The sequence below is a fragment of the Mesoplodon bidens genome (genome assembly GCF_964165515.1).
Source record: "Mesoplodon bidens genome assembly, chromosome: 4".
Classification (NCBI taxonomy): Eukaryota; Metazoa; Chordata; class Mammalia; order Artiodactyla; family Ziphiidae; genus Mesoplodon; species Mesoplodon bidens.
The window spans coordinates 144,542,678-144,568,099 of NC_138160.1; the positions used below are offsets into that span (position 1 = coordinate 144,542,678).

General features: G+C 52.8%; 1 protein-coding gene across 9 annotated transcripts in view; it reads right to left on the reverse strand.

The window, feature by feature from the left end:
* The window catches only part of DNM2 (dynamin 2), a 101,613-nt gene that overhangs the window by 24,832 nt on the left and 51,359 nt on the right, over positions 1 to 25,422 (reverse strand). For 5 of the 9 annotated variants that reach the window (XM_081232130.1, XM_081232131.1, XM_081232127.1 and 2 more), the window contains exons 3-12: positions 22,599 to 22,748; positions 20,347 to 20,550; positions 17,940 to 18,038; positions 15,943 to 16,103; positions 12,371 to 12,513; positions 7,724 to 7,859; positions 6,277 to 6,344; positions 5,526 to 5,664; positions 3,053 to 3,139; positions 1,003 to 1,073 (exon numbers count right to left, since the gene is read on the reverse strand). In XM_081232130.1, coding sequence (XP_081088256.1) covers positions 1,003 to 1,073; positions 3,053 to 3,139; positions 5,526 to 5,664; positions 6,277 to 6,344; positions 7,724 to 7,859; positions 12,371 to 12,513; positions 15,943 to 16,103; positions 17,940 to 18,038; positions 20,347 to 20,550; positions 22,599 to 22,748 — 1,258 coding nt within the window. Of the gene's footprint in view, positions 1 to 1,002; positions 1,074 to 3,052; positions 3,140 to 4,290; positions 4,430 to 5,525; positions 5,665 to 6,276; positions 6,345 to 7,723; positions 7,860 to 12,370; positions 12,514 to 15,942; positions 16,104 to 17,939; positions 18,039 to 20,346; positions 20,551 to 22,598; positions 22,749 to 25,422 lie in introns of all 9 variants that reach the window. The other 4 variants (XM_081232132.1, XM_081232133.1, XM_081232126.1 and 1 more) reach the window with 1 other exon arrangement.

Here is a 25,422-nt window from a genome sequence, read left to right on the forward strand (position 1 = left end):
GAACTACTCAGCCAGCAGAGACCCTGGACGGGAAGACCCTCTTGCCCAGCCTGCTAGCCCCTTCCTCCCTGCACCCCCAAGACCAGGCCACAAGGCCGCCCTCCAGACTCCCATGGGCGGTGGACAGCCCGACCCCGGCACTGACCACACTGTGTCTGAACTGCCTGGGGGCAGCTCTGTCCCCGGCGCAGGACCTTCCTTTCAGGGTGGGGACCTGGGTCTAGGCCTGCTCACTGCTGTTATCACAGGGCCTGGTGCAACGAAAGCACACCAGCGATATTGGCTAAACAAATACAAGGAGGCTGGCTACCAACCGCCTGTTATTCTATCAGGCTCCGGAAAGAGGACCTTCATGAGCCATCAGAACAATCTGTGTGATACTCACCGAGGCGGGGGGCTGATGGCATCAGTGGGTGACACTGGAGGCCACCAGCATTTATATTTATATCCTGCTGAAATCAGCTCCCTGCTCTTCTGGCCCCTTATCCAGGTGCCGTGGAAGGTTCTAGTTTTAAATCTACAGCATATAGACAGAAGCCATGCAAATCCTGGCAGCACTTCCCGAAGAGCAGCCCCTGGAGCCCTGAGCCCCTGAGCTGCTCAGTGAAAGGGCCCAGTGCATGTGGGGGAGACTGGGAAAGCTGCACGTGAGTCTACGAAAGGCTCTGAGAAATCCTGCAGGAAAGGAAGCATTGAACGCTAGTTAGCCTTGCCCTTTCTCGAAGCCTTTGACCACTGGACTGCTCTTTCCTCCGTAAACTAACCATGGGGATGCCCCACAGGGGGTGCACTGGGGACAACGAGGCTGGGGGGTCGCTGCTATCCAGCAAAGCTTCCAGATGCTCTCCGATGGCCCCGCGCTTCACCTGGGGACCCATGACAGAGAGACCTTCGTGCCCCGGCCCAGCAGCGGAATCCCAACTTGACCGCCTTTCTCAAGGCATGGCTCTGAGGGTGGACACTCATGCCACCCCACCAGCCGCTATCTTGAAAAGTACATACTTGGCAAATCCAATGAAGTCTTCATGGTTCGTGTTGATGTAGGACTGCTCGATGTCGATCAGAAGAAGAATCTGGGGGGAAGCGTGGGTCATGGTGAGTACAGAGCCCAGCGTGGCAGGGAGGGGCCGCTGCCAGAGCACTTCCCGCACCCGCCAGCAGGGGGTGCCCCGGAACAACCACGCTGTTTCCCAGGCAGGAGAACAGCGGTCACCCACCCACCCCTTCCCATATCCTGGGGCCCATCTGCAGGGGAAAGGGGGCATGGGTGCTTCCAGACACCAAGGCCTCACAAGTGAGAAAGACTGGGCCAAAAGAGCAGAGTGAGGCAGCCCAATGTGGTAGCCACAAGTGCGGCCTCCGAGGCCTGGAACAGGGCAATAAGGCCTCACTGCAAAGGCTTAAATAGGTCACAATATGTCATGTTGAGAGTAGTGTCCGGCATGCTGTAAGTGCCTCATTAAAACGGCAAAGGTGGAAACTATATTCAATATCCTGTGATAAACCATAACAGAAAAGAATATGAAAAAGAATGTATATACATGGATAACTGAATCAGTTTCCTGTACAGCAGAAATTAAACAACACTGTAAATCAACTATACTTCAGTAAAGGACTTCCTTAGTAGCGCAGTGGTTAAGAATCCACCTACCAATGCAGGGGACACAGGTTCGATCCCTAGTCTGGGAAGATCCCACATGCTGCAGAGCAACTAAGCCCGTGCACCACAACTACTGAGCCTGCGCTCTACAGCCTGCGAGCCACAATTACTGAGCCTGCGTGCCTACAGCCCATGCTCTGCAACAAGAGAAGCCACCACAATAAGAAGCCTGCGCACCGCAACGAAGAGTAGCGCCCGCTTGCCGCAACTAGAGAAAGCCTGCACGCAGCAACGAAGACCCAACGCAGCCAAAAATAAATAAAAATTTTTTAAAAAACCAGAAAAACTATACTTAGGTAAAATTAAAACAAACAAAAAACTGGCAAAGGTAATTTGGCCAGGTGAGGACATTAAAATGAAACACACGGGCACAAAGGCACACACCAGCCAGTCAGGATGTCATCTCAGATAAGACACAGGCCCTTAAACAGTCCTGTCACTTCACTGTGCCTCTGAACCCTCAAGCATAAAGCGGGCCAGGCACTCGGATCTTGGGGGGTGCTGGAAAATGCTGGGGTGCTCCGTCCATGGGAGACACTGTTGCTGGTTTAGAAGGTCTGAGTCCTGTTGCCCCGGAGCCCAGCCATGACAACAGTGGGGCAACAGGGGGTTCTGGTGTGTAATGGAAGGGACAGTAGCATTCTTGCCAACCATGACAACAAAACAAATTAGAGTCTCTCAAGCTTTTCACAAAACTTCCAGGTTACAGAAGCTTCGAGGGAATGGGGGACCCTGTAAAGGACAAATGAGCAAGTTTCTTCTCCGTCAATGTCAAGGGGAGAGGGACTGTTTTATACAAGGTGATCTCACAAGCAAATACAACAGGTGGGCTTGTTTCGGTTCCAGTTTGAATAAACAGCTGCCAATCTCCTGGGATAAACCATAATGGAAAATAATATATATATATAAAAAAAGAAAGTCTAGGGGCTTCCCTGGTGGCGCAGTGTTTGAGAGTCCGCCTGCTGATGCAGAGGACGCGGGTTTGTGCCCCGGTCCGGGAAGAGCCCACATGCTGCGGAGCGGCTGGGCCCGTGAGCCATGGCCGCTGAGCCTGCACGTCCGGAGCCTGTGCTCCGCAACGGGAGAGGCCACAACAGTGAGAGGCCCGTGTACTGCAAAAAAAAGGGCTACCACAGCCAAGAGTCCGTTCGCATGACATTCTACAGGGACGGGGAGCAGCCTAGTGGTTGCCGGGGCCTGTGGGCCTGGGGGTCGGGGAGGGATTGACAAAGGGGCACAAGGATGGGGATTTGGGGGGTGGTGGCAGAACTGTTTTGTATGTTGGGTGAGGTGGTGGTGACCTTGCAGTATGCATTTGTCAAAACTCATACTGCACAACCAAGATCTACTGCACATAAACTGTATCTGAAGAATGAAACAAAAAGCCAGTACCTGGTCCTTGGTCCTCCCCTCCCGTTCCCGGATGTAAGTGGTGACGATTCGTTCGGTCTCCTCTCGCAACCGGGGGTAGGAGCTGAGCTGGAGGGAAAGCAGAGTGGCAGCGTCGGCTGGGTCTTCGTGGCTTGGGCAGCAACGTGAGCCAAACGGAAAACATGGGCGGAGGGGGGGTGACATGGAGTGTGCCCACTGGTTCCCCACCCCGCTCCTGTCTCAGAGCTGCTCCAGCTGGGAGACAGGAAGGGGACGGTGGGGGGACGGTGGGCCGGAGAGACCAAGAGGGTGCCCGCACACAAGCAGAGGTGCTTTTCGAGAATGCGTTTCAGAGGTGGAAAGTGGCAGAGAAAGCGGGTGACAGCTACCCCCCTCCCTCGAAGTGCTGGGTGAGAGCAAGGACACAGTGTAATTAAAGCCCCTGGGCCACCAGGGCGAGGGTCCGAGCGCAGCTCAGGAGTGCGCAGCAGCGCCCGTTCTAGAATGGAGGGAGGGCCAGCATCTGGGCCATCGACCTCGGAGGGACTCCCTTGCGGGGGGCGGGAAACTGCTCCCAATCATCTCACCTTTGGGATCCACTCCTCTGACACCCCCGCTGCCCCAGCCTTTGCAGCAGCAAACAAACCAATGCACAGAAGCCCAATTTCCATGGTTTGGGGAAAGACGACAAGTTGGGAAAAACTGAGCAAATGGTCAAAATCACTAGAGGAAAAATTCCGTTTTCTTTTTTGGCTACACCACGCGGCTTGTGAGATCTTAGTTCCTGGACCAGGGATCAAACCCGGGCCCTCTGCAGTGGAACTGCAGAGTCCTAACCACTGGACCGCCAAGGAATTCTGAAAAATTCTTAAATGCCTTGTGATGTAAGAACACGCAGATCAGCACACGGGCGAAGTGTTTCACCGCGTTGGTGGCAGTCTGGAAACCACCTTTCTCAAAGTGTTCCAGGGATGGGCATGGACACTCATCCCTGCTGCCTGCTTAGTAAGTGCATCTGGCCACATCAAAGGCCTTCCATCCCCGTCAGAGGCCCAAAATGCAAAGGTGGAACCCAAGTGCGACTGGCCCACTCCCTTGTGTCTGCCACGGCAAAGTTGAGATGTCTCCAAGCGACCACTGGCCCACGGAAGGGGGTTCCTGCCGAGGCAGAGTTTCCCAGATGCTTGGGTTAAGACTCAGATGGGAAAGAGAAGATGGGGGACAGATGCATAGGTGATAATAATGAAACCTTCTATTACCTTCTCGGCACACTTTTTAATGACCGTGGCCAGTTCTGAGACCACGAGATCAACACACTTCAAACTCGGCTCTTTGAGTTTTACAATCTGTTTTTTCACAATGGCTTCAAAGGCCATGTCGGGGGTGAAGAGCCCCGTCCTGGGTCATGCGGAGGGCGGGATGAGGTAAAAAGACACCCAGGGGCAGTGCAGGCCACACACGCGGGACGGGAGACAGAGAAAGAAGAAACGAGAGTCAGCTGGTTAGTGACATGCATGGAGGAGCCTGCGCCCGCATTTGCCCCGGAAGCTGCTTCGGATCAAGAGGCGACCTGGGTCCAAGGGGTGGGCTCAGTCTGGGGTTTAATTATAAAAGTGCTACGGATGGGAGTCAGCGTACGAACAGCTAAAGGTTTGGGGAGGCCTTTCCTTTTCGTATCTGTGACAATGAGCTCTAGGACGAACATCTCCAAACCATCTGGGTTTCTTTCCCTTCCCTTTTCCAATCGAAGAAGCTTAAGAAGCAAATGTGGGCTTTTCCAGACTGAGAACAGAAGGATGAAGCAGAAACTCCTGCCTTGGAAGGCCGACCCAGAGCTCCACGGCCATGGGGGACGTGCAAGCACAAACTGGCCACCAGGAAGCGCTTCAGCACCTTGGCCAACATGTGCTGCCCCGGGAACCAGGCCGGGGGTCCGAGGGCCACTGCCTGGAGACAGCACTGCTCCTGCGGGAGCTGGTGGAGGCTGGTAGGGGCGAGCCCAGGGCCGAGCACTCCTTAGGCCGCTGGCGTTTGGGCCTTTCTCGGCGTCTTGGGGACAGGGAAGTGGCTGGCTCCAGGAAAGCCTGAGGGTGCCAGGCATTTGTCAAGAAGGCATTTGTGAGGGGCAGGGAGGTTCAGGGAGCTTGGCCTCCAGCAGGTGACGCGAGGTCCCTCTCTGCTTCCCAGAAGACAGCAAAGCAACAGCCCAGCAAGACCCCCATCAGACACATGCTAAGCTTGGTATCAGGGTCCCAGGGAGCCCTGCCCACCAGTCTGGAATCTGGAGGCCTGGCACCCCCGGGCTGCATCCAGGCCAAAACGCTTCTGCCCCAGCCTCTGGGTAGAGGCCACGTTCTTGGAAACTGAGGCAATCTGGGAAGGGGAGGGAGGGGGACCAGCGGGGCACAGGCCAAGCAGCATTGGGAGCCTGATACCAAACTCCCACAGCCCCGTTTCCACAAGGCCAGGAGTCACCCTGCCGAGGGTCCAATACCTTACTGGTACACTGCCTAACTGTATTGATTAGCTCCTGGATAACCAGGTCGACACATTTCAGACAGGGCTCTTTCAGCTTGACGACCTGCTTTTTCACAATGGCCTCGAATGCCAAGTCCGGGGTGAAGAGCCCGGTCCTAAAACCATCCGTACCCGGGGCGGGGGGGCAGGGGAGATAAGTCAGAGAGAAACAAAGCACGGTCAGTGATTTCATAGGCACGGGCTGGGTTCCCGAGAGAGCCAAGGTTGCAGCAAGTCTGGGGGTCAGACGCCCACGTCCGCTACCTGGAACCCCCCAGGGCAATCTGAGGACCCCACAGTGACACAAGAGTGGAGGGCGGGAACAAAATGGTGGGGACCCAGGAGGCGTCCGGGGCACCCATGACGGGGACAAATGCTGGCGTTCCTGCAATCGTGCCTTGGCTCTGACTTCCTCCCCACCCCCCAGGGCAAATCTGCAGCGAGCTTTCTGACTTGGCTGACCACTGTAACTGGGCCCTTTAACCCATGTTTAACCCAAGGGCAGTGGACAGCCGTGGGGCTTACGACAGATCCACACAGAAGTAAGCACATCCACCCTCGAGTGCCTTTGGAGACCCAGAGGGAGAGACTGACAGCTACTGCAAACCATCCCAGAGCCCTCTCCAGGTCCCCGAGTCGGGGCACCCCAAGGATTGTGGGGACTGACTTGCTGCAGGGTGGCACCATGGAGGTGAAGGGAACACGGCGCCTCCCCCCGGGGAACTTGCCTGACTCCGTGGATATTCTTAATGGCGTAGCTGATCTCCCGTCTTAAGTCCTTCTCATCGAACTCCATCTGAGAAGAGACAAACCAAACACATGCAAGGAGGTACCTGAGGCACCGCCACATCAGGTCTGTACCTAGGGAATGTCACCTCCTGTGTACCATTTATATTCATAGGGCAGAATATTTAATTGGTCAACATTTTCAAGAACATTAAAACTCAGTTTCAGCAAGGATGCTCTGAAACTAACACTCTTGCTCTCTTGGAAAGAAAATCAACTCAAATAAACTTTCTTCTGGGCTATGTGGCAGTACAAATCAAAACATACCTACACTGTCACAAGGTCGTTTTAAGAGCTCTAGGAATTTATCTTGAGGAATTAATCAAGAATTAGCTACATTCACAAAACCATCCGTAACTGCTGAAAAATGTGCAAAGAACCTAAATGCCCCAAAATGGGAGACTGGTTAAATGAACGATGGGACAGTCATAAAATAAGATAGTGTTTTGCCATTGACAATGCATGAAATGTATACACTAGTTTGGAAAGATGGCAAATTATATTAAAAAAAAAAATACTGGGACTTCCCTGGCAGTCCAGTGGTTAAGACTCCACACTCCCAATGCAGGGGGCATGGGTTCGATCCCTGGTCAGGGAAATAAGATCCCGTACCCCGCAAGCCATATGGCATGACAAACAAACAAACAAACAAACAAACAAACAAACAAAAATACAAAGACACATAATTAATTTTTTAAAAAATACATATGCACACACTGGTATGGATGAATATATGTACTGTGTTTGTGGATGCAGGGAGGCTTTTTGCCTGCATTTGCACAGAAATAATTCTCAAAGGACACACATCCAGGTGCTAAGAGGCATTGTCTGTGGGTGTTAGGATTATGGGTGTTTTTTTCCTTTTAGCTTTTGCTCTTCTATTGAAAAGAACATGACTGGTTTTTACAAAGATGGCACATGCTCACTGTAAAAAAGTATAAAACTTCAAGCAATTAAAACAACAAGAAAACCTCCAATCCCAGCACCCAGAGCTGACATTTTGTGAATATCCTTGCAGGTCTGTCTCTGCAAAGACACACATCTAGACATGCGTGTATGATTTCATATGAAGGATGTTGTAACTATCATCTGTATGTTCTGTTGCACATGCTGGCTCCATAATCTGCTTTTCCCCTTTCAACCACATGCTGGGGACATTTTCCCACGTGAATTTACCTATATTTTCTATGTACTTTGCAAAGAACATGTATTCAGAGGAACAAATGGAACTTTCATACAGCTCTGCTGGAAATCTCTTAAGCTCAGGGAAGGAGGCCCGGGCCTGGAAGTGGGAGCTCGAGACCTCGTGGCCTGGGAGGAGGCCGGGCTCAAGGCAGACTGAGCAGGAGGGTCAAGGCTGACCAGAGGGCCTGGCCCGGGCAGTGCTACCTTCACCAGCTCGAAGGGAAACCGCTCGTGGAAGATGCGATTGATCCGGGCACCCCCGGAGAGCTCCAGCGTGTCCACTTGGTCTCCAGAGCCCTCGATCCTCTTTTCGAAGTCCACCCCAAACTGCTGGACCATCCTATGAGGAAAAAGAAAACCTGAAGGTCAAAGCGAGGTTTTAACACAGCTCCGGAATTACGTCTCTGGTCAAGCCGTGGCTTACTTTCCTCCGCAGTGAAAGCACTGTATCCTAACCACTAGGCCACCAGAAAACGTCCATCTTTTTATTTTTTAGCACCAAAAACAGACAAAATCCAGGAGCTGCCAGTGGCAAGCACTTGCTACACATCAGGCCCGCTCTATAGGCCTGTTACGACTATTCATTCATCGAGTTGGGGGCAAGGTGGGGGCCGTTATTACTCCCATTTTGCAGATGGCAAGAGGGAGGTGCGGGGTGTGTGTCAGGGGTCACAGTTTAGCAACCTCTGCCCTGAGGTTTGGCCTGATCCGGCAGGACTGTGACATGAAAAGGGAGCCCCTCCACACAATTCAGGTGGCTTCCACTGGTTCCCGCCACCTCCCAGTCTGTTTGGGTCAGGACTCCACCACTGATGGGCTGAGAGGCCTTGGACAGGTGACTCTGCCCTCTGAGCCTCAGTTTCTTCATCTGCAAAGTGGGCTGGTTGTAACAGCACTTCCACACAGGGTCACTGTAATAAGGATTTAAGGAGTTTCTAGATTTCAGCAACTCAAAGCAGGCACTGGTCCCCAAATGCACTAATGGCCCTGGACACCCCCCAAAAAGAAAAATGTTGCCAATTAATGCTAATTCACCTGAATCATCTGGTTTGAGAAGGTAAAAAAAATTTTTTAAGTGCACACGTAATTGATGAAATGTGGTAACACAATGCGTGGCCCCTTAGAACCCAGCCCAGCCCTTAAAAAAAAAGTGTCTCAGAGTATTGCTGATTAGTGCTGTGAGGAAGTGAGCAGTAAAGAACCAAGATATTTATCAGTGTTTTGGTCTTCTTTAGCATTTCTAATTGTTTCCCCCAGTCCCTTGCACTGTGTGTCTGAATCATTTCCTCATTTCCATTCCCCCAATTCTGGATCTCCTCAAGTACTGTGTGGAGTTTCCCCAGAAGAGGAGCTGCTCCAATCGGGACCAGCCCCGCCTTGGGCTGGCAGCAGGGAGTTGGCAGTTCCCTGGCACAGAGAAGCCCGGCTCTTATGGGCAAATACAGCTGATGCCTGCAAGCTGCCAGGGCGGCCAGCCTCGGCCACCAATGGATGGGGTTCTTCCAGAACACCCAGGGGGTCACACACAGGGTGTCCCAGATGCCCAGAAGCTCTCTGCCCACATGAAGCAGACAGTGCCCACGTTTGACTTCCTTCCCGGAGACACACAAAGGCCTACGTTAATGCTGCACCTGGAATGGGGACCTTGAACAGTGGCCAAATCAGGGCCCAGATCATAAAAGGCTGAGCACTACAGCAAGGACAGAGTACAGAGCAGGGAGTGGTTTAGGCATCAGGATGAAGACCACGGCAGCTGCCGCCAGACTCGGAGGGAAAAGACGTAGCATGCATGAGCACCAGCCTCCCAGGGGCCCTGGAGTCCGAGCTGCACTCAGAGAGCATCCTTACCAACTGCCATGAGTTAAATTGTGTCCCCCCCCAAAATTCATATTGATGTCCTAACCTCCAGTACCTCAGAATGTGATCTTATTTGGAAACAAGAGTCTTTGCAGATGTCATTAGTTAAGATGGGGTCATACTGGAGAAGGGTGGGCCCCTAAGCCTCTGTGACTGGTGTCCTTAGAAAAAGGGGAAATTTGGACACACACACAGGGAGAACGGCATGTGAAGATAAGACAGAGATTGGGAACCCCCAAGTTGCCAGCAAGCCACTCGAATTCCACAGAAGAAACCAACCCTGCCGACACCTTGATTTTGGACACTCAGCGTACATAAATATGAGCCAATAAATTTCTTTTTCTTTCTTTTTCTTTTTTTTTTTTGGCCACACTGCAGGGCTTGTGGGATCTTACTTCTCTGACCAGGGACTGAACCCAAGCCCTCGGCAGTGAGAGCACAGAGCCCTAACCACTGGACCTCCAGGGAATTCCCAATAAATTTCTATTTTAGTTTAAGCCACCCAGTTCGTGGTACTTTGCTGCAGCCACAGCAAATAAATACATCAAGGTACAGGGCAGGTAAGATATCTACAGATGACCAGCGGTCCCTAGAGATGAATGGTCCTGAGTTTAGAGCCACAACTGCACATCTAGGGAATGTGCATTCCTGATCCTAGTTCTAGAAGGAGAGAGATCCAGGCGCAAAACACAAAAGCCGAGGGACAAGAGCTGGTTTGAAAAATGTCCCCGATCACCTCTGCTTGGGGAAAAAAACCTGCCAGGGTTTTAAGTGATCTGTGTTCTGTGCACAGGATGGAGCTGAGGTGAAGGTCACTGTATAACTTGGTTCCCCGACATGGAGCAAAGACCAAGCTGTGCCTGGGAGGAAGATGCTAGACTCAGAACAATCGATCATGGTAATGAGGATGATTAAAGTAACGACAGTTAGCTTTCCTATCACTGGCTCCAAGTGAGCCACATACCATATATACCTGTGTGGGACCCGAGGGGGTGCCCAGAACCAGGCCGGGAGGGCCAGCGGGCATGGGCCCCCCTGGAGGCTACTGGTTCAAATTCAAGTTCTCCTCAAGCTAGTGATCCCTCTTTTAGGAGCCTGCCCTGTGGGAATCCTCGCTTGTGAGCTCAACAATGAATTTGAGAAGCAACTATCGAAGAAGCAAAAAAATACCCGAATGTCCCCTATGGGCATCGGGTCACGGGTCACATGAAGAGCGTATGGGATACTCCGGGCGGCCGTGGGAAATGGAAGGCTCTCGATGCCACTTCCATCAGCTGCGAGAGAGCAGAACTGGGGGCTAGTCTGATGCCACTGTTCTCATTCTCTGGTAAGACAAGAGCCTGGAGACAGGAACTGGGGTGCAGAGGAGGGAGGGGAAGTTTTCACCCTCTGTACACGTGAAGGCAGTCATTTTTATAATAAAGGCCGAGGAGGAGGTCATGCAACAAGCCATTCAAAGGGACGCCCACCAGCAGGGAAGGAAGAAGCAAGGGCCTCTGCTGGCCGCTGGTCTGTGTGGCGCATAGCCTGCAGGAGGATCTGGGACTGCAGATAAGATGCTAAAGAAGGAACACCAGCCCTCGCTGAGGGGCCACAGATGACAGCGGTGCACCTCCTCTGTGATGTCAAAACCACCCGGGCCGGGCCGCAGGGCACTGGTGAAAAATGACACGAACCCTGGGGGATGGGTGCTGTCATGGAGGGCGTCCCCTGGCCCGCCCCAAGGGCCCCAAAAGCATCTTCACAAGATTCCCCAATGGCCACGTGACGTGAGAGCTGCTGCGGGCTGCGGTGCAAGGAAAATGAGGCTCAGAGGGGTGTGGTCACCTGCCTGTGGTTGCCCATCAAGCCCAGGTTTAGCCCCAGGCCGTGGCCTCTGCAGCACGCGCTAGACCAGATCTCCTAAAGCCTGTAAGGAGCCAGCGCTGGCGCTGCAAAAAGCTTTTCGGAATGGGCTGAGGCTGTCTGATGTTAAAAGCATTCGCAGTGCCACTTGGCAGAGAGGGTAGGGGGACGTCAGGGCTATAACGGCCAAACAGGACAGTGTCCCTCTGGGAGGGGTCTTGTACGCGGCACCATCTGCCATCTGAGGTGCCAAGGAGCTTCTGGATCCCATTCTAGCCAAGCCAGCTAAGGGGTCCCTGGCAGGGCAGACACCTGGAGTGCGGAGGCAGGAAGAGCCCCGGGTGAGAAGCTGAGATCATGGGGCACACCCACTCCTCCGACTCATAGCTGGGAGGCTGCCGGGAGCACTTCCTTAGAGTCAGGGTGAGGATTCCAAGAAAGCAAGCAGAAGTAGCTGACACATGGCTCCGCTCCCTCCCCCCATGTCTGTCCTCCCTGAAGCCGCCAGAGGGCGCCCATGAACACCTGAGTCAGGCCATGTCCTGCCGATGCTCAGACCCTCCATGGCTCCCACCTCAGAGCAAAAACCAAAGCCCTCCCCATGGTCTACAAGGCCCTGTAGGCTCTACCCTGTTCCCTCCCCGCCCTCCCTTCCTCCCACTCTCCCCTCGCTCACTCTGCTCCAGCCACATGGGCCTTCTCTGACATGCTGGATGAAATCCTGCCTCAGGGCCTTTGCACTGGCCGGGCCCCCAACCCCAGGACTCTGCATGGCCCCCTTCCTCACCTCTTCAGGTCTCTGCCTGACTCTCACTGTCTCAGGGGGGCCTTCACTGGCCACTTTATTTTAAATGGCACCCCTACAACTACCCTGGCACTCTCTAGCCCCTTCCCTACTTCAATACTTGGCCATTTCACAGAGTACACACGTTCTCATCTACTTATCTTGCCTCATCCTTCCCTTCTCCCCGTTCTGAGCATATGGGGTGTCTGCCCAGCACACTGGGAAGACCCCAGTGCTCAAGACAGGGCCTAGCACACAGAGGGCTCTGGCCAAGTGTTTGCTGAACGAACGGATGGACAGATGAGTGGGAGAGCATGAGGCCAGGTGGAGGCCCTAGAGCGCCAGGCAGGGGGAGGGGCACATACTGCAGCAGGGCTTTGGTCTTGCGCGTGGGGTCATCGGGCCGGAAGTTCTTGTACTCCTCCACCTCCTTCTCCAGGGACAGCAGCTGGCTCTGCAGCTTGCTGCGCAGGGCCGGCAGTGACTCCCGGATGTGGTTGGTCAGTTGCTGCGGGAGAGAGGCTAGACGTCAGAGGTCAGCACCGGCAGGATGCTGAGAAGGGGCGGGCCCGCTCCACCCCCAGCCTCGAGGGACCAACAGAAACATCCAGCTGGAGTCACGCTGGTGTGAGGGGTAGGGAGAGGTGGCACAGCTCCGTCCACAGTGGCGAGATGCTGCAAACAGCCCGCGGGGCCTTGGGAGGACAGATCAACCAGGCTGTCACACCAAAGAGTACATGCAACTGTTCGCAAGGACCAGGCAGCAGGACCCAAGTGCTGACCAGGAACAGCCTCCCACAAGTGCCGCTCAGTGGGGCAAAAAAAAAAAAAAAAAAAGAAAAAAGCCTAGAAGCCACCGCAGAACCCAGGTACAGAAGGACTGCCAGACGGGCGATGGTGCATCCACACTGCAGAACGCTGGGGGAACGTACAGACACGGGGACGGGCCCTACAAACTACGACAGAAACAGTTTGCCAAAAAAGGCACAGAACACACCTATGATGTGCTCCCCTCTGTAAAGACGGGGAGAAAGTAAGAACACATTTTCATTTGCACGAACAGAGTGAAGGATGGTTCACAAGAGAAGGGCAGAATGGACCACGTGGGTGGAAGGACCCTTCTCTACAGCCCCCTTTTCCTCTACTGTTCTGCCTTTTTTTGTTTTGTTTTGTTTTTGTTTTCGTGGTACGTGGGCCTCTCACTGTTGTGGCCTCTCCCGTTGCGGAGCACAGGCTCTGGATGCGCAGGGTCAGCGGCCATGGCTCACGGGCCCAGCCGCTCCGCGGCATGTGGGATCTTCCCGGACCGGGGCACGAACCCGTGTCCCCTGCATCGGCAGGCGGACTCTCAACCACTGCGCCACCAGGGAAGCCCTACTGTTCTGCCTTTGAACCACGGGGATTTGTTCCTTATTCACAAATTTTAAAAGGGGTCAGCAGTGCAGAAAATGTTAGGCAATGAGCCTCAAGAGGGGTCATTCAAGAAAAAGCTAGCTACAGAGCAGTGGGTAAATATCTTAACTGTTCAGGTGGTGAAAAGGAAGACGGAAAGGGAAGAGAAGGAAAAGAGAAGCAGGAGGAAAAGGAAGGCTGGCGGTACAGACACATCAGTGTCTAGCGTCTCGAGAAGGAAGGCCAGGAAGTGGTGACACTGGCCGCCTCAGGGGAAGAGAGCCATCGCGGGATGGGAGGAAATGGGACATTCACTATATTTGCACTGTCTGACTTTTTTTAATACTATGATAAAAGAGAAAGAGAGAAGGGAAGAAAAAAATAATAGCCATAAAATCAGCTAAAACCCACAAAGTGAAAAGCAGTGTTTTGCGGCCATCTGTCCTACAAGACAAAAGAAATGACCAACTATCCATCAAGCTAGAAAAAAACATATGAAGGAGCCTCACACTCCGTGGAATGAATCTGATGGTCACCCCAAAGCCCTATGTGAGCTGGGGCCCCTCCCTGTGGGAGCTGCAGGTCCCTAAGGGTGGCAGTCCACTCCGGTCCTTGACAGCATCCTGGGGCGTTACAGTGGCCCCATTTAGCTCGTGAGGCAAAGGAGGGGTGGGGGGACCAGGAAGCACCAGGATGTGGAGTTAGGCCCCCAGGAGGCCAGCTGGGCTGCTCACCTGCGGCTCTCAGAGGGGGCCCCAGGCACCTGCGGGGAGTTTTACTTCCCTTCCTCTCCCTCCACCCCCTGCCCAGGCAGACCGCTGCTTCCTTTCCTGGAGGGCCCCTCCCACCGGACACTTACTTCCCTCTTTGTTCTGCTGAGCTGCCTGCTCTGCCTTCCTGCTCTCTTCCCGGCCCCATCACTGCCTAACACTCGACTGTGCCTCCACCTGGTGCCCCCAATTAGAAACATCCCTTCCCTAAGGACAGGGCCCAGCTCCCACGTTGCCACTGTGTCCACTGCAGTCATGAAGGACTCAGACTGTCGCTCGGAGGCCCTGCCCCATCCGAGATGCTACCATATAGCACTGAGGGGGAATTCCTCGTAACCCCGGGGCCACTAAGGACCACACCGCCTGCTACAGTATAGCTACATAATCCCACATTAGGGATTTTACTCTCGTAGAAACTGGCACACATGCAAAACGATGTTATGAAACAGCAGCCTTTTACTGACTAGGAACATTAGCAACCAGCCTGCCAAAAAGAGCCTGGTTAAACAGACTAAGACCCATGTGTTCAGGGACTACTACAGGGCCACGAAAAAGAGTGAGGAAGCTTTTTCTGTAGGGACAGAGTTCCAGGAGATACTGCTGAGCAAAATAAAAACAAAAAACCAAAAACCAAGGGGCGGTTATCCATGACTATGCAAGAAAGAGAGAAATGTGATTCTCAAAAGTCCTTTTTGCTTTTATGAACAGAAAGAAACTCTGGTGGTGTTAACAGTGGTGCCCTAGGGGTAGGAAGCAGGGGCAGATGGGGGTGCTTCACTATATCCCCTTTTTTTTTTTTGCGGTTCGCGGGCCTCTCACTGTTGTGGCCTCTCCCGTTGCGGAGCACAGGCTCCGGACACGCAGGCTCAGCGGCCATGGCTCACGGGCCCAGCCGCTCTGCGGCATGTGGCATCTTTCCGGACCGGGGTACGAACCCGTGTCCCCTGCATCAGCAGGCGGACTCCCAACCACTGCACCACCAGGGAAGCCCCCACTATATACTTTTAAACACTGTTTTTTTTTTATAAGCCCTGTGAATATACTACCTGTGGGAAAAAATAACACTAGAAAAGCAGTGAGATACCAGAGTTGCTGGCATTTGCTATGTGCTGCATTTCATGTAGCAGACGCCAGCCCTGGGGGCAGGGATGCGGACGATTCCCGCCTGATGGACAGGGAGGCTCGGAGAAGCGGGGCTGGGCTTTGGACCAAGGAAGGCCAGACTCCAAAGTCCTCCCACTTGGCTACTGTCGAGCGCTGCTAGCCACCCGGTGTTTGTTCAGGCGAGGCGTTCGTAACCCAGGTCATCAGTGTCAGGAACTGTATGCAAACTTCCGGGTACGTGACTAAATAATTACGGTGGTAATTAAAATAATGGTAATAAACAACAAGGTCCTACCGTATAGCCCAGGGAACTACAGTCAATATCCTGTGACAGACCATAATGGAAAAGAATATGAAAAAGAATATATATATGTATAACTGAATCACTTTGCTGTACAGCAGAAATTAACCCAACATTGTAAATCAACTATATACCTCAATAAAACTTTTTTTAAAAATAAAAATAAAATAATGGTAACAATAGTAGTGATGGTAATAATAGTACCAGTACAGACTTACTGAACACCCACTCTTCTCCAGGCCCTGAGTCAAATGTTCACTGAACCCATTTTGCTAAAACAAGTGCTGCTCTAGACCAAGGCCAATGGCATTGTGGATGGCAGCTGTTGTGCAGCGCGCAGCCTGAGCAACTGCACAAAACCCCTGTGTACCTGATTCAGAGTCTTCTGCAGGTGTGGGGTGCCCATGCGGTCCGCCATGTGCCGGTAGGCTGGGTGAGAGAGGAAAAACTTCCTCTCCGCCGCCAGCGCTGCGCGGATGTCCTTCTTGCCCTCAATGTCCTTCTGGCTGCGGTTCACCACGCCAATGTAGCCTGTGGGGAGAGAGGGTCAGGTCAGGGCAGTGCCAGGCAAGCCAAGGAGCCCAGATGTCCCCCTTTTTGCACGGGACTGGGCAGTGTGCGGGTGTAGACATGGATCTTGCCCTACAAGTCACTCACAGAGGAGGTGACAAGCCATACGCATTACTCAGAAGCAACACGGAGAATGCAAACACTGAGTACAGTCCTGAAAAGCAACCCAAGTGTTTGGAGGAAGAAGTTATATTCAGCATGGTGTGAGGGGCTGGAAAGAGAAAAGCTCTGGAGAAGATGAATTCCACAATCCGAGCTTTAGAAACAGAAAAAAAAACTTCAAAAACAAGGGCAGGGCTTCCCTGGTGGCGCAGTGGTTGAGCGTCCGCCTGCCGATGCAGGGGACACGGGTTCGTGCCCCGGTCTGGGAAGATCCCACATGCCGCGGAACGGCTAGGCCTGTGAGCCATGGCTGCTGAGCCTGCGCGTCTGGAGCCCGTGCTCCGCAACGGGAAAGGCCACAACAGTGAGAGGCCTGCGTATCGCAAAAAAAAAATATATATATATATAAGGGCAATGGGGGAAAGCTAATCTTGCGGGATATTAATACCTATTCTACACTGTGCCACAGTGAAAAACAGGAACCAACCGAAGTGTCCACCAAATGGGGTCTGAGTAACGGTCCATGTACCCCCACATGAGGGACCCCACAGGATCTTTTACAGTCATTTTGAAGAGTATTTGCCTTCAAGGGAATGTTCACAGGGACACATTCTGCTATTTTGCTAAGTGAAATGGAAAAGCAGGTCACCAGGCGGTGTGGCGCTGGAGAGCTGGTGTTCCAAACCAGCTCTGCCACCTGCCAGCCTTGTGAGCTGGGGCAAGGGATTTAGCCTCTCGGTGCCTCAGTTTCTTCATCCATAAAATGGGGATGAGCACAGAGCCACTGCATTGGATTGTTACGGGGATTAAATGGGTTCTTCCACACCAAGAGTGCAGAACAGTGCCTGATATGTAATAGGTACTTAATACATGTTTGCTATTCTCATTTCATTGAAAATAAAAATACTTGGGCTACTCTTGTCAGAATATCTGAAACTAAACTAAACATGAGCCTAATCAGCCTCTGCCTAGATCAAATGACTGGTTTATAGGGAACTACAATTGGCCAGATCCCAAGTGAAGCAGTACAGATCAAGTGGCCGGAGGAGGAGCTGTTGGAATAGAATCATAGGTATTTACGTGTCAAATGATAGAATGCCTAGGATTTGCTTCATGATCCCCCAAGGGAGGAAAGAACAACAGGAGAGGATATTTGGGGCACTGAAGGTTAGCTGTATGTGATTAGCAGCGAGGCTGGGCCAGTGGTTCTCCTTGCACTTTTCTCTCCACTTGAGAGAATGTTTGAAAGCAAGTATTGAACATTAAGAAAAGTTACAAATCCTCGGGAACTCTTGGGAAGGAGAACCACAGAGCATTAAATAGGGGGAGAAGTTGCGCTGTGGATGATTTCAGTTTCCTTCTTCTGGACACTCGTTTTCTGTTGCCAAAGTGAGTAGGCGTTCACTGTGTAACTGAAAAATGAATGCACGCAAATCAGAAGAAAAAGCTACCTGTGTTCACTCGGGCAGAAAAAAAAAAGAAGGTTCTACAATGGAACAGAAATGCAGTTACTTCTGGGCAGTGGGGAAATGGGATGGTGAATGCATCTGTGAGCATTTGCTGGGGTTTCAGTAAAGATAACAAAAACAAATCATCTTCCAAAAGCAAAGGTGCACCAGCTCTCCTGCTGCTCAAGCCCACCCATCTTGCCTGCCCTCCCCTGCCCTGTAGCCCCCAGGCCCTCCCGGTCCGCACCTCTTCTCAAGGGGAGCAGCTTGTTCTCCAGGATGTCCCTGGCATCAGTGCCTTCATCCATTAGGTCGAGCTTGGTGATGACGCCAATGGTCCGCAGGCCTGAAAGAGCACAGAGGTCAGAGGGCGCCATGAGGAAGGAGCACGGGCTGGCGACCCCGGGCCACCTGGGGCCCAGCTGGATCCCCCCGCTTCCAGGCCGTGTGACCTGGGACAAACCATAACATCACCTGCCTGGACCCTAGTTTCCCTCATGTCAAATGAAGGCAGTAACACACCAATCTCAGGGGGTCGTCCATGAGGATAAACCTGGCACGTGGCCAATGTTCAATCAATAAACGCTGGCCAATGTCATCACTGGTACGACCAGCGACGGCATCTTGTTGCAGCATCAGGGGCAACCTCATCAAACTTGAACCCCAGGTCAGAATCTCCACACTGTGCTGAGTGGCATGCAACGTAACACGCTAACCCGTGACAATTCTTTCTAGGGTTACCTCTCATCTGAATGGCCAAAATTCCACACTGGAAACCACCCCATGGAATTTCTCTTCGTCCCAAGTTGCCCAGAATCGAGGGAACCCTGCAGATCGATCAACTGCCCCTGCTGGTGCCTGAGGGCCCCTCTGTTCTAGCCATGTGAAGCTTGGGGAGGGCAGAGGCAGCCCAAGGTAGAGAGATATAACTGGGGAGGGGGTCTGGGGGCATCTACTTTATTAGAAATGTCCAATCTCACTGAAGCACTGTTCCTAAAAGCTCAGAAACAACCCAAATGTTCAAGAACAAAACAAAGACAGCAATGGGCCGCACGATGGATGGCTATGGACCTATGTCCCTATGGTAATAGGTAAACACACACACACTACAGAAAAAATAAGGAAAGACCATCCCATTTCTAAAAATGTGACTTTACATGGAAGAACAAACTCTGAAAGAATATTTGCCAAGTGTGGCCACCAGTACCTGCGGGGGGAGAGGAGCGGTCACATGTTAGGTCCTACATTTTACAATGGTGACATGACATTTTGGGGATAATTATCATGAATACTTTCAAAGTTAGAAAGCTACTTTTTTCTGGAAGAACGCTAGCGTCAAGTTCACTTAACTGTTTTCAACCGCACATCCTCGCTGCCTGATCTAGCCTCTGCAGTCACGGTCACACGCTATTTCCTGGGACTGGACAAGGGGGACAGGAAGGTTTGAGGGGGGCACTGTGGGCAGGGGTGGCCCCTCCCAGGAAAGCACACCTGGATGACCCTGGGGAAGAGCTGCCAGAGCCCTGAGCTTTGAGGAGCTCACAGTCCCGGCGGGAAAGGAGCCCCCTTCGCCGACTGTCCCCCAGGCCTACAGACTAGGGAGCATGAGCCACAGAGCCAGTCTCCCCCAACTCCACACTGGTCCCCAACTCCTTCCAAAACACTGTGGGATCCAGGCAGTCGGCAGACAATCTGGAGAATGTATTTCGGTGTGTGTCGTACTCTGCTAACCCCCCGCCGCTCTCAGAGCACACCCAACTCCCCACCGCAGCCCACGGGGCCTGCTCGACTGGTCCCGGCCCCTCTCGGCCCTCGCTCCCGCGCCCTCCCTTTAGCTCACTCTGCTCTGGCCACACTGGCCTCCCTGCTGTGTCCTGGGCACCCCCGCTCTTTAGCACCCACTGTCCATTTTCCTGGGTTTTGCCTCTTTTTCTCATTCTGATCTTGCCCAGAACCTCACGTCTTCAGAGGCCCGTGACTGCACCCCCTTCCACCCCAGCCTCCCTCAGTGGGTTCTATTTCCATCCAGTGATTACCACTACCGGAAGTTATTCCACTTGCTTATTTCCAGTGGGGGATTCTGTTGCTCCCACTGGAATATCAGCTCACTGGTGGCAGGGGGCCCCTCTCAACTTTGTCCCCTGCAGGGTTCCCAAGGCCGAAACGGAGCCTGCCCCAGTCTCCACCACTCCCTCCTGCCCCAACTGGCTTCATTAATTCGTCATCCTTTCACCTTCCCTGCCGGACCCCCCGAACAGTGATGGAGAGACCTCCAGTCCTCGTGACAGCTCTACAAGTTAGGACTGCTGTTGCCATTTCGACAGGAGGAAGAGGAACTTCTAGAGGGGGGATTTGGACTCACATCTGTGCCCAAGGAGGGCTGCCCTCTTCCCAGCCCCCTGGACTAGCTTTCTGCACAGGCGAAGCAGGGACCAGCTTTCCAAGGAGCAATGCCAACTGCCACACACTGGCCTCCCAAGGGATGCCCCCCGGAACTGCTGGCCCTCATAGGAAATTCTGTGTCCCAGGCCTTTTCCTGGGGAGGCTGTGCGCCAAAGAGAACGCCAGTGACGTGGAATCGAGGATGTGGGGCAAGTCGTGATGCTCCAAGGCGCCGGAGAGAGGGAGCTGCTGCCGTGGGGCTCGGGGGGTACCTTGGGGGTCGACCTCCTTGGCCAGCTTGAGGGCATCCGAGTTGGCCAGGTCCATGTTGGCGGGGGTCACGGCGAGGATGAGGCTGCTCTCCCGGCTGATGAACTGCAGGACCATGTCCTTGATCTGGTACTCAATGTCTGGGGGCTGGTCCCCCACAGGCACCTTGGTGATGCCCGGGAGGTCAATGAGGGTCAGGTTCAACACTGGGAGGGAAAGCAGAGGGAGAGGCTGTCAGAGCCAGGGCAAGGGAGGCAGCACAGCCTTGCAGGGACCCGGCCCACTTCTCCAAGTGCTGGGGGTCAGGCCTCAGGATTTCTCCTGCCCTCCAACTGGATCCCACCTCTTTTTTTTTTTTTTTTTTCGGTACGCGGGCCTCTCTCACATGCAGGCTCAGCGGCCATGGCTCACGGGCCCAGCCGTTCCGCGGCATGTGGGATCTTCCCGGACCGGGGCACGAACCCGCGTCCCCTGCATCGGCAGGTGGACTCTCAACCACCGCGCCACCAGGGAAGCCCTGGATCCCACCTTTTGACCCGAAAACTCCCTCCTAGGAATCCCATCTTACAGACACCCTCCTGTACTCTATTTCAGTGAGACAGCTTTGTTTTTTTAATGGAGTGACTATTTTTTTTTTACTGAAGTATAGTTGAAATACAATATTATATAAGTTACAGGTATATAATATAGTGATTCACAATTTTTTTTTTTTTTTTTTTCTTTTTTTTTTTTTTCTTTTTGTGGTATGCGGGCCTCTCACTGTTGTGGCCTCTCCCGTTGCGGAGCACAGGCTCCGGACGCGCAGGCCCAGCGGCCATGGCTCACGGGCCCAGCCGCTCCGCGGCATATGGGATCCTCCCAGACCGGGGCACGAACCCGTATCCCCTGCATCGGCAGGCGGACTCTCAACCACTGCGCCACCAGGGAGGCCCAGTGATTCACAATTTTTTAAAGTTATACTCCATTTATAGCTATTACCAGCGATACAGTTTTCAATCTGGACATTTGCATTTGCAGACTGGAATTACTCTCAATCGCTGAATAAATTTCAGCCCATCAATTCAGCCAATACTAAGGAACTATTAAAAACAAAAAGATGATACTCTGGTAAGAAGCACACTCTGAGATGCACTCATACCAAAAAGAGGCATTGGGCTTCCCTGGTGGCACACTGGTTGAGAGTCCACCTGCCGATGCAGGGGACACGGGTTCATGCCCCGGTCCGGGAAGATCCCACATGCCGTGGAGCGGCTGGGCCCGTGAGCCATGGCCGCTGAGCCTGAGCGTCCGGAGCCTGTGCTCCGCAACAGGAGAGGCCACAACAGTGAGAGGCCCGCGTACCGCAAAAAAAAAAAAAAAAAAAAAGAGGCATCAATGACTTTTATACCATGCTACAATTTGAGTAAAAGTTGTGAAACACATATACACAATTTATACATACATGTTCATAACTGCCTACAAAGGCATTATGTATCATTTCGAGAACATGAAATATATTTTTAATTTGGGGGGGCAAGGCAGGTTTTCGCTGGATATACCCTTTTATAACTTGAATATGAGCCATGTACAGGCATCATTTATTCAAAAATAAATAAACTGGCAATTCCCTGGCAGTCCAGTGGTTAGGACTCTGCGCTTTCACTGCCAAGGGCGTGGGTTCAATCCCTGGTTGGGGAAGTAATATCCTGCAAGCCACGTGGCGTGGCCAACAAATAAATAAATAAACAAACAAACAAATAAATAAACTCATCACAAAGAACCCATACTGAGGTGTTAGGAGTCAGCGGCAATATTCACCAGATACCAATTAAGTTAGCAATCCATGCCTCTGGGTCAGAGGTTATACATGGCTACAGGCTGCTTGCTCTGTTTAAATAATGCAGTTTTAAAATCGGGATGTTACGCAGAAAAATATGGCTTTCTGGCTCCTCTTGAAGAACGAGAAGACCTGGCTGCCTTGGGCTGGCATCACTGTGTGGCCACCATTCACCTGGGAGCCGAGCGGTGGCTGCCCCTTTAAAAGGAACATACGAGCTGCAATTCACCCCAGACTCCACCATTCCCGACAGTCTCCCTGGCATGCTGTTTTTCTTAGAGCTGAGATCAGACGTGGGAAGATACGGATCAAGAGGGCTGTGTTGTGTGTGAAGAGAAATGGGAGGGGCCATATTCTTGAGACTGAGGCCGACCCGACGCGTGACCCGTGGAGTCAGCCTTCCACTGCCCCCGTATGTGAGGGGTCCCTGTTGCCTACCGTGTGGCGAGTAGACCCGCAGGTTGATGGGCACTGGGGAGATGCCTTTGTTGGTCCCCGTGACCCTGTCGGTCTCGGCTTCAATCTCCTGCCGGACTTCCTCGAAGTCTGTAAACTTTTTGGACTTGCAGTGCAAAAACTCGGCATATTCTGAAAAGGGAAGAAAGACGTTCCAAATGAGAAAGAGAAGTGGTCTCGCTGTGTGCGGGGGAACAGATGGCCTTCTGGGACAGGTGCTTTGTCAAGCAGAGAAAGTGAAGAATCAGTTACAGGCCTTCCAGGAATTTGGGGAGCAACAGATTCATTCTCTTGACAAGTATCTGAGGGGGGCCCTCCTATAGACCATGCCCCGCTTCCAGACCTCAGGGATTCCACAAGGTACAAAACTGGCAAAAATCCTGACTCTGTGGAATGGACATTCTCATGAAGCGTTTTGCAAAACAACACGTCATGACATATTATGAGTATAAAAAAAAAATCACAAACAAAACAAAAAACCCCACAAAAAACAAAAGACAACAACCAACAGGCGGATGCAAACAGCACTTATTCTTTTTTTTGATGAACAGCATATGAAAGATCAGCATGCATCACCCAGAGTGCAGTGATGTACATTTGATGAAGCTTCTGCTTTGGTGTTATATTACACGAGATGGTCCTGGGTCGTGATGCAGAATCTCAGTCAGAAGGGCCGCAAGCTGCTGCCCTGGTGGGATCCTGAGCCGCCAGCTCCCTCTAGCCAGGCGAGATCCCCGGTGCGTGTCCCTGGGACTCACTGTCCTCCTTCCCCAAGGCACCCGCACGGGATGGGGAGCAGGCAGCACCACTGGCCTCACCAGAGCCCATCTCGCTGCCCCTCCTCCCCTCCTGGCTGTTCATGGGGCCCCCCGACCTAGACGTGAACCCCTCAAGAGAAATGCTTTCTGGCTTCTTCAGGCCTTCTGAGCCCGGGGTGTCTGAAAGCCGTTATTGACACTGAGATGAAGGGAAATAAAAGTGACTAATGACAGTGCTGGTCCTATCATCAAGGCAGAGAAATCCAAAGCACAATGTGGATAAAGCAGGAAGAAAAAATGTTCATCGCAGGACGTAGGTGCTGAGTCTATAGGCATTCGCTGTACAATTCCTGACTTTTCCATGTGTTTGAATTTTCACAGTATATGTTGGGGAGGGGGGACCTTCTAGGCCCAGAGATCACGGCTCCTGCAAGTGATGCTAAAAAGAGGGAAGTTAAGTCTCACTGGTAAACAGCCTAAAGAACTGGTCCATGGCAGAGATGCAAAGATGTACACTGTAGCGCTGTTTCTCACAGTAAAAGACTAGAAATTGCCTCAATGTCCACCAGGAGGAGACCTGGCTACATAAATCACAGCACAGTGTTACCATCAGCTGCATCCGAAGAAAGGATGGAGAAAGACCCCTGCGACAGAGAAAGGCCAGGCAGGTGAAGAATCTCTACCCAGAGGTGGAACACAGCAGAAAGAAATGAATGCAAAGAGGTTCGCCATCCTATCACCATAACCGAACAAACTACGGCCAACAGTCAGGCCTTGTTTGCTCTGGCCAGGCCCTGCATGTGGTCCCATTTGTTCCTCACAAGTGAGCACCTTAGCAGGTAGGCACCTCCATAATGCCCATATCACAGACAGGGAAACTGAGGCCAGAGAGGTGACACAACCTGGCTCAAGCTCAGTGGCGGAACTGGGATTTGGAGTTCAGATCATCTGTCTCCAGATGGTGGCACTCGAGTCACATGGCCTCTGTGAGGCCACAGACAGGCTCTTCACCTCTCTAACCTCTGCTGCGGGGGTCAGGGGGACTCCGCGATCAGATCACTGAGGATCTTACCCAATGTGGGCACTGGCCACTCGGGAGCAGGGCAATGAAGACGCTGGCTGGAGGGTACAGGACCAACCACCCCACCCCCTTCAGCTGACCCAGTTCCCAAGGACAGTCATGCTCCAGCCCTCCACAGGGACAAGAGGAAATACTCCGTTGCTCTTCCTGCAGCAGCCACCAAAAATGGAACAGTCCTCCAACCCACAAAGCAAACCTCAGCTCTCTTCTGGCTCAAGGCCCTGGGCTCAGCACTTGCAAGGTGCCATCCCCCTTCCTAGACTGCAGGGGAATGGAGGATGGGAAAGGGGCTGCAGACCAGGACACAGGCCCTGTCCCTTGCAAACCTCTCCCCTGCCAGGCCGGCCTGCCTGTTGCCTCTTCCAGGGAGCCTTCCCTGACTCCATGCCACCTGGAACCCCATTGTGCATCTTGGACCTCCTCCCCTGGCAGAGCCAGGTCACCCCGTATTGTGTTTATGGGACCAGGACCTGCCAGCTGTAGCCTCCCAGAGCCTAGTGTGTGTGGCAGGCAGCCTTCCCTTCTGCCAGACCCTTTGTGTGAGTGAAAGATGTGCAGGAGATGGTGCTGGAGAGCCACAGCTTCTTCCCCAGAGGGTCAGTGGACAGCAGAAACCATACCTTCTGTGCCTAACAGGAAGGTCAAGGATTCAGCCAGGCCCATCCCTCACAGCCTGCCTTCTTTACTGGGCTCCTCGTCACTTAGGAACCATGGGCTACATTCCAGGCTCACACCAACTAAGAAAGGTTCTGCCAACCCTCCTTCCTCTCCGCCCACAAGCACTGACCCTCTTAAAGCCAGACCTCAGCCTCTGCTCCTTGAAACCCTCCATAGCCCCCACCTCACCCCAGTAAAAGCCAAAGTCTTGGGACTTCCCTGGCGGTCCAGGGGTGAAGACTCCGCACTTCCAATGCAAGGGGCACAGGTTCGATCCCCGGTCCTAGAACTAAGATCCCACAAGCCACAC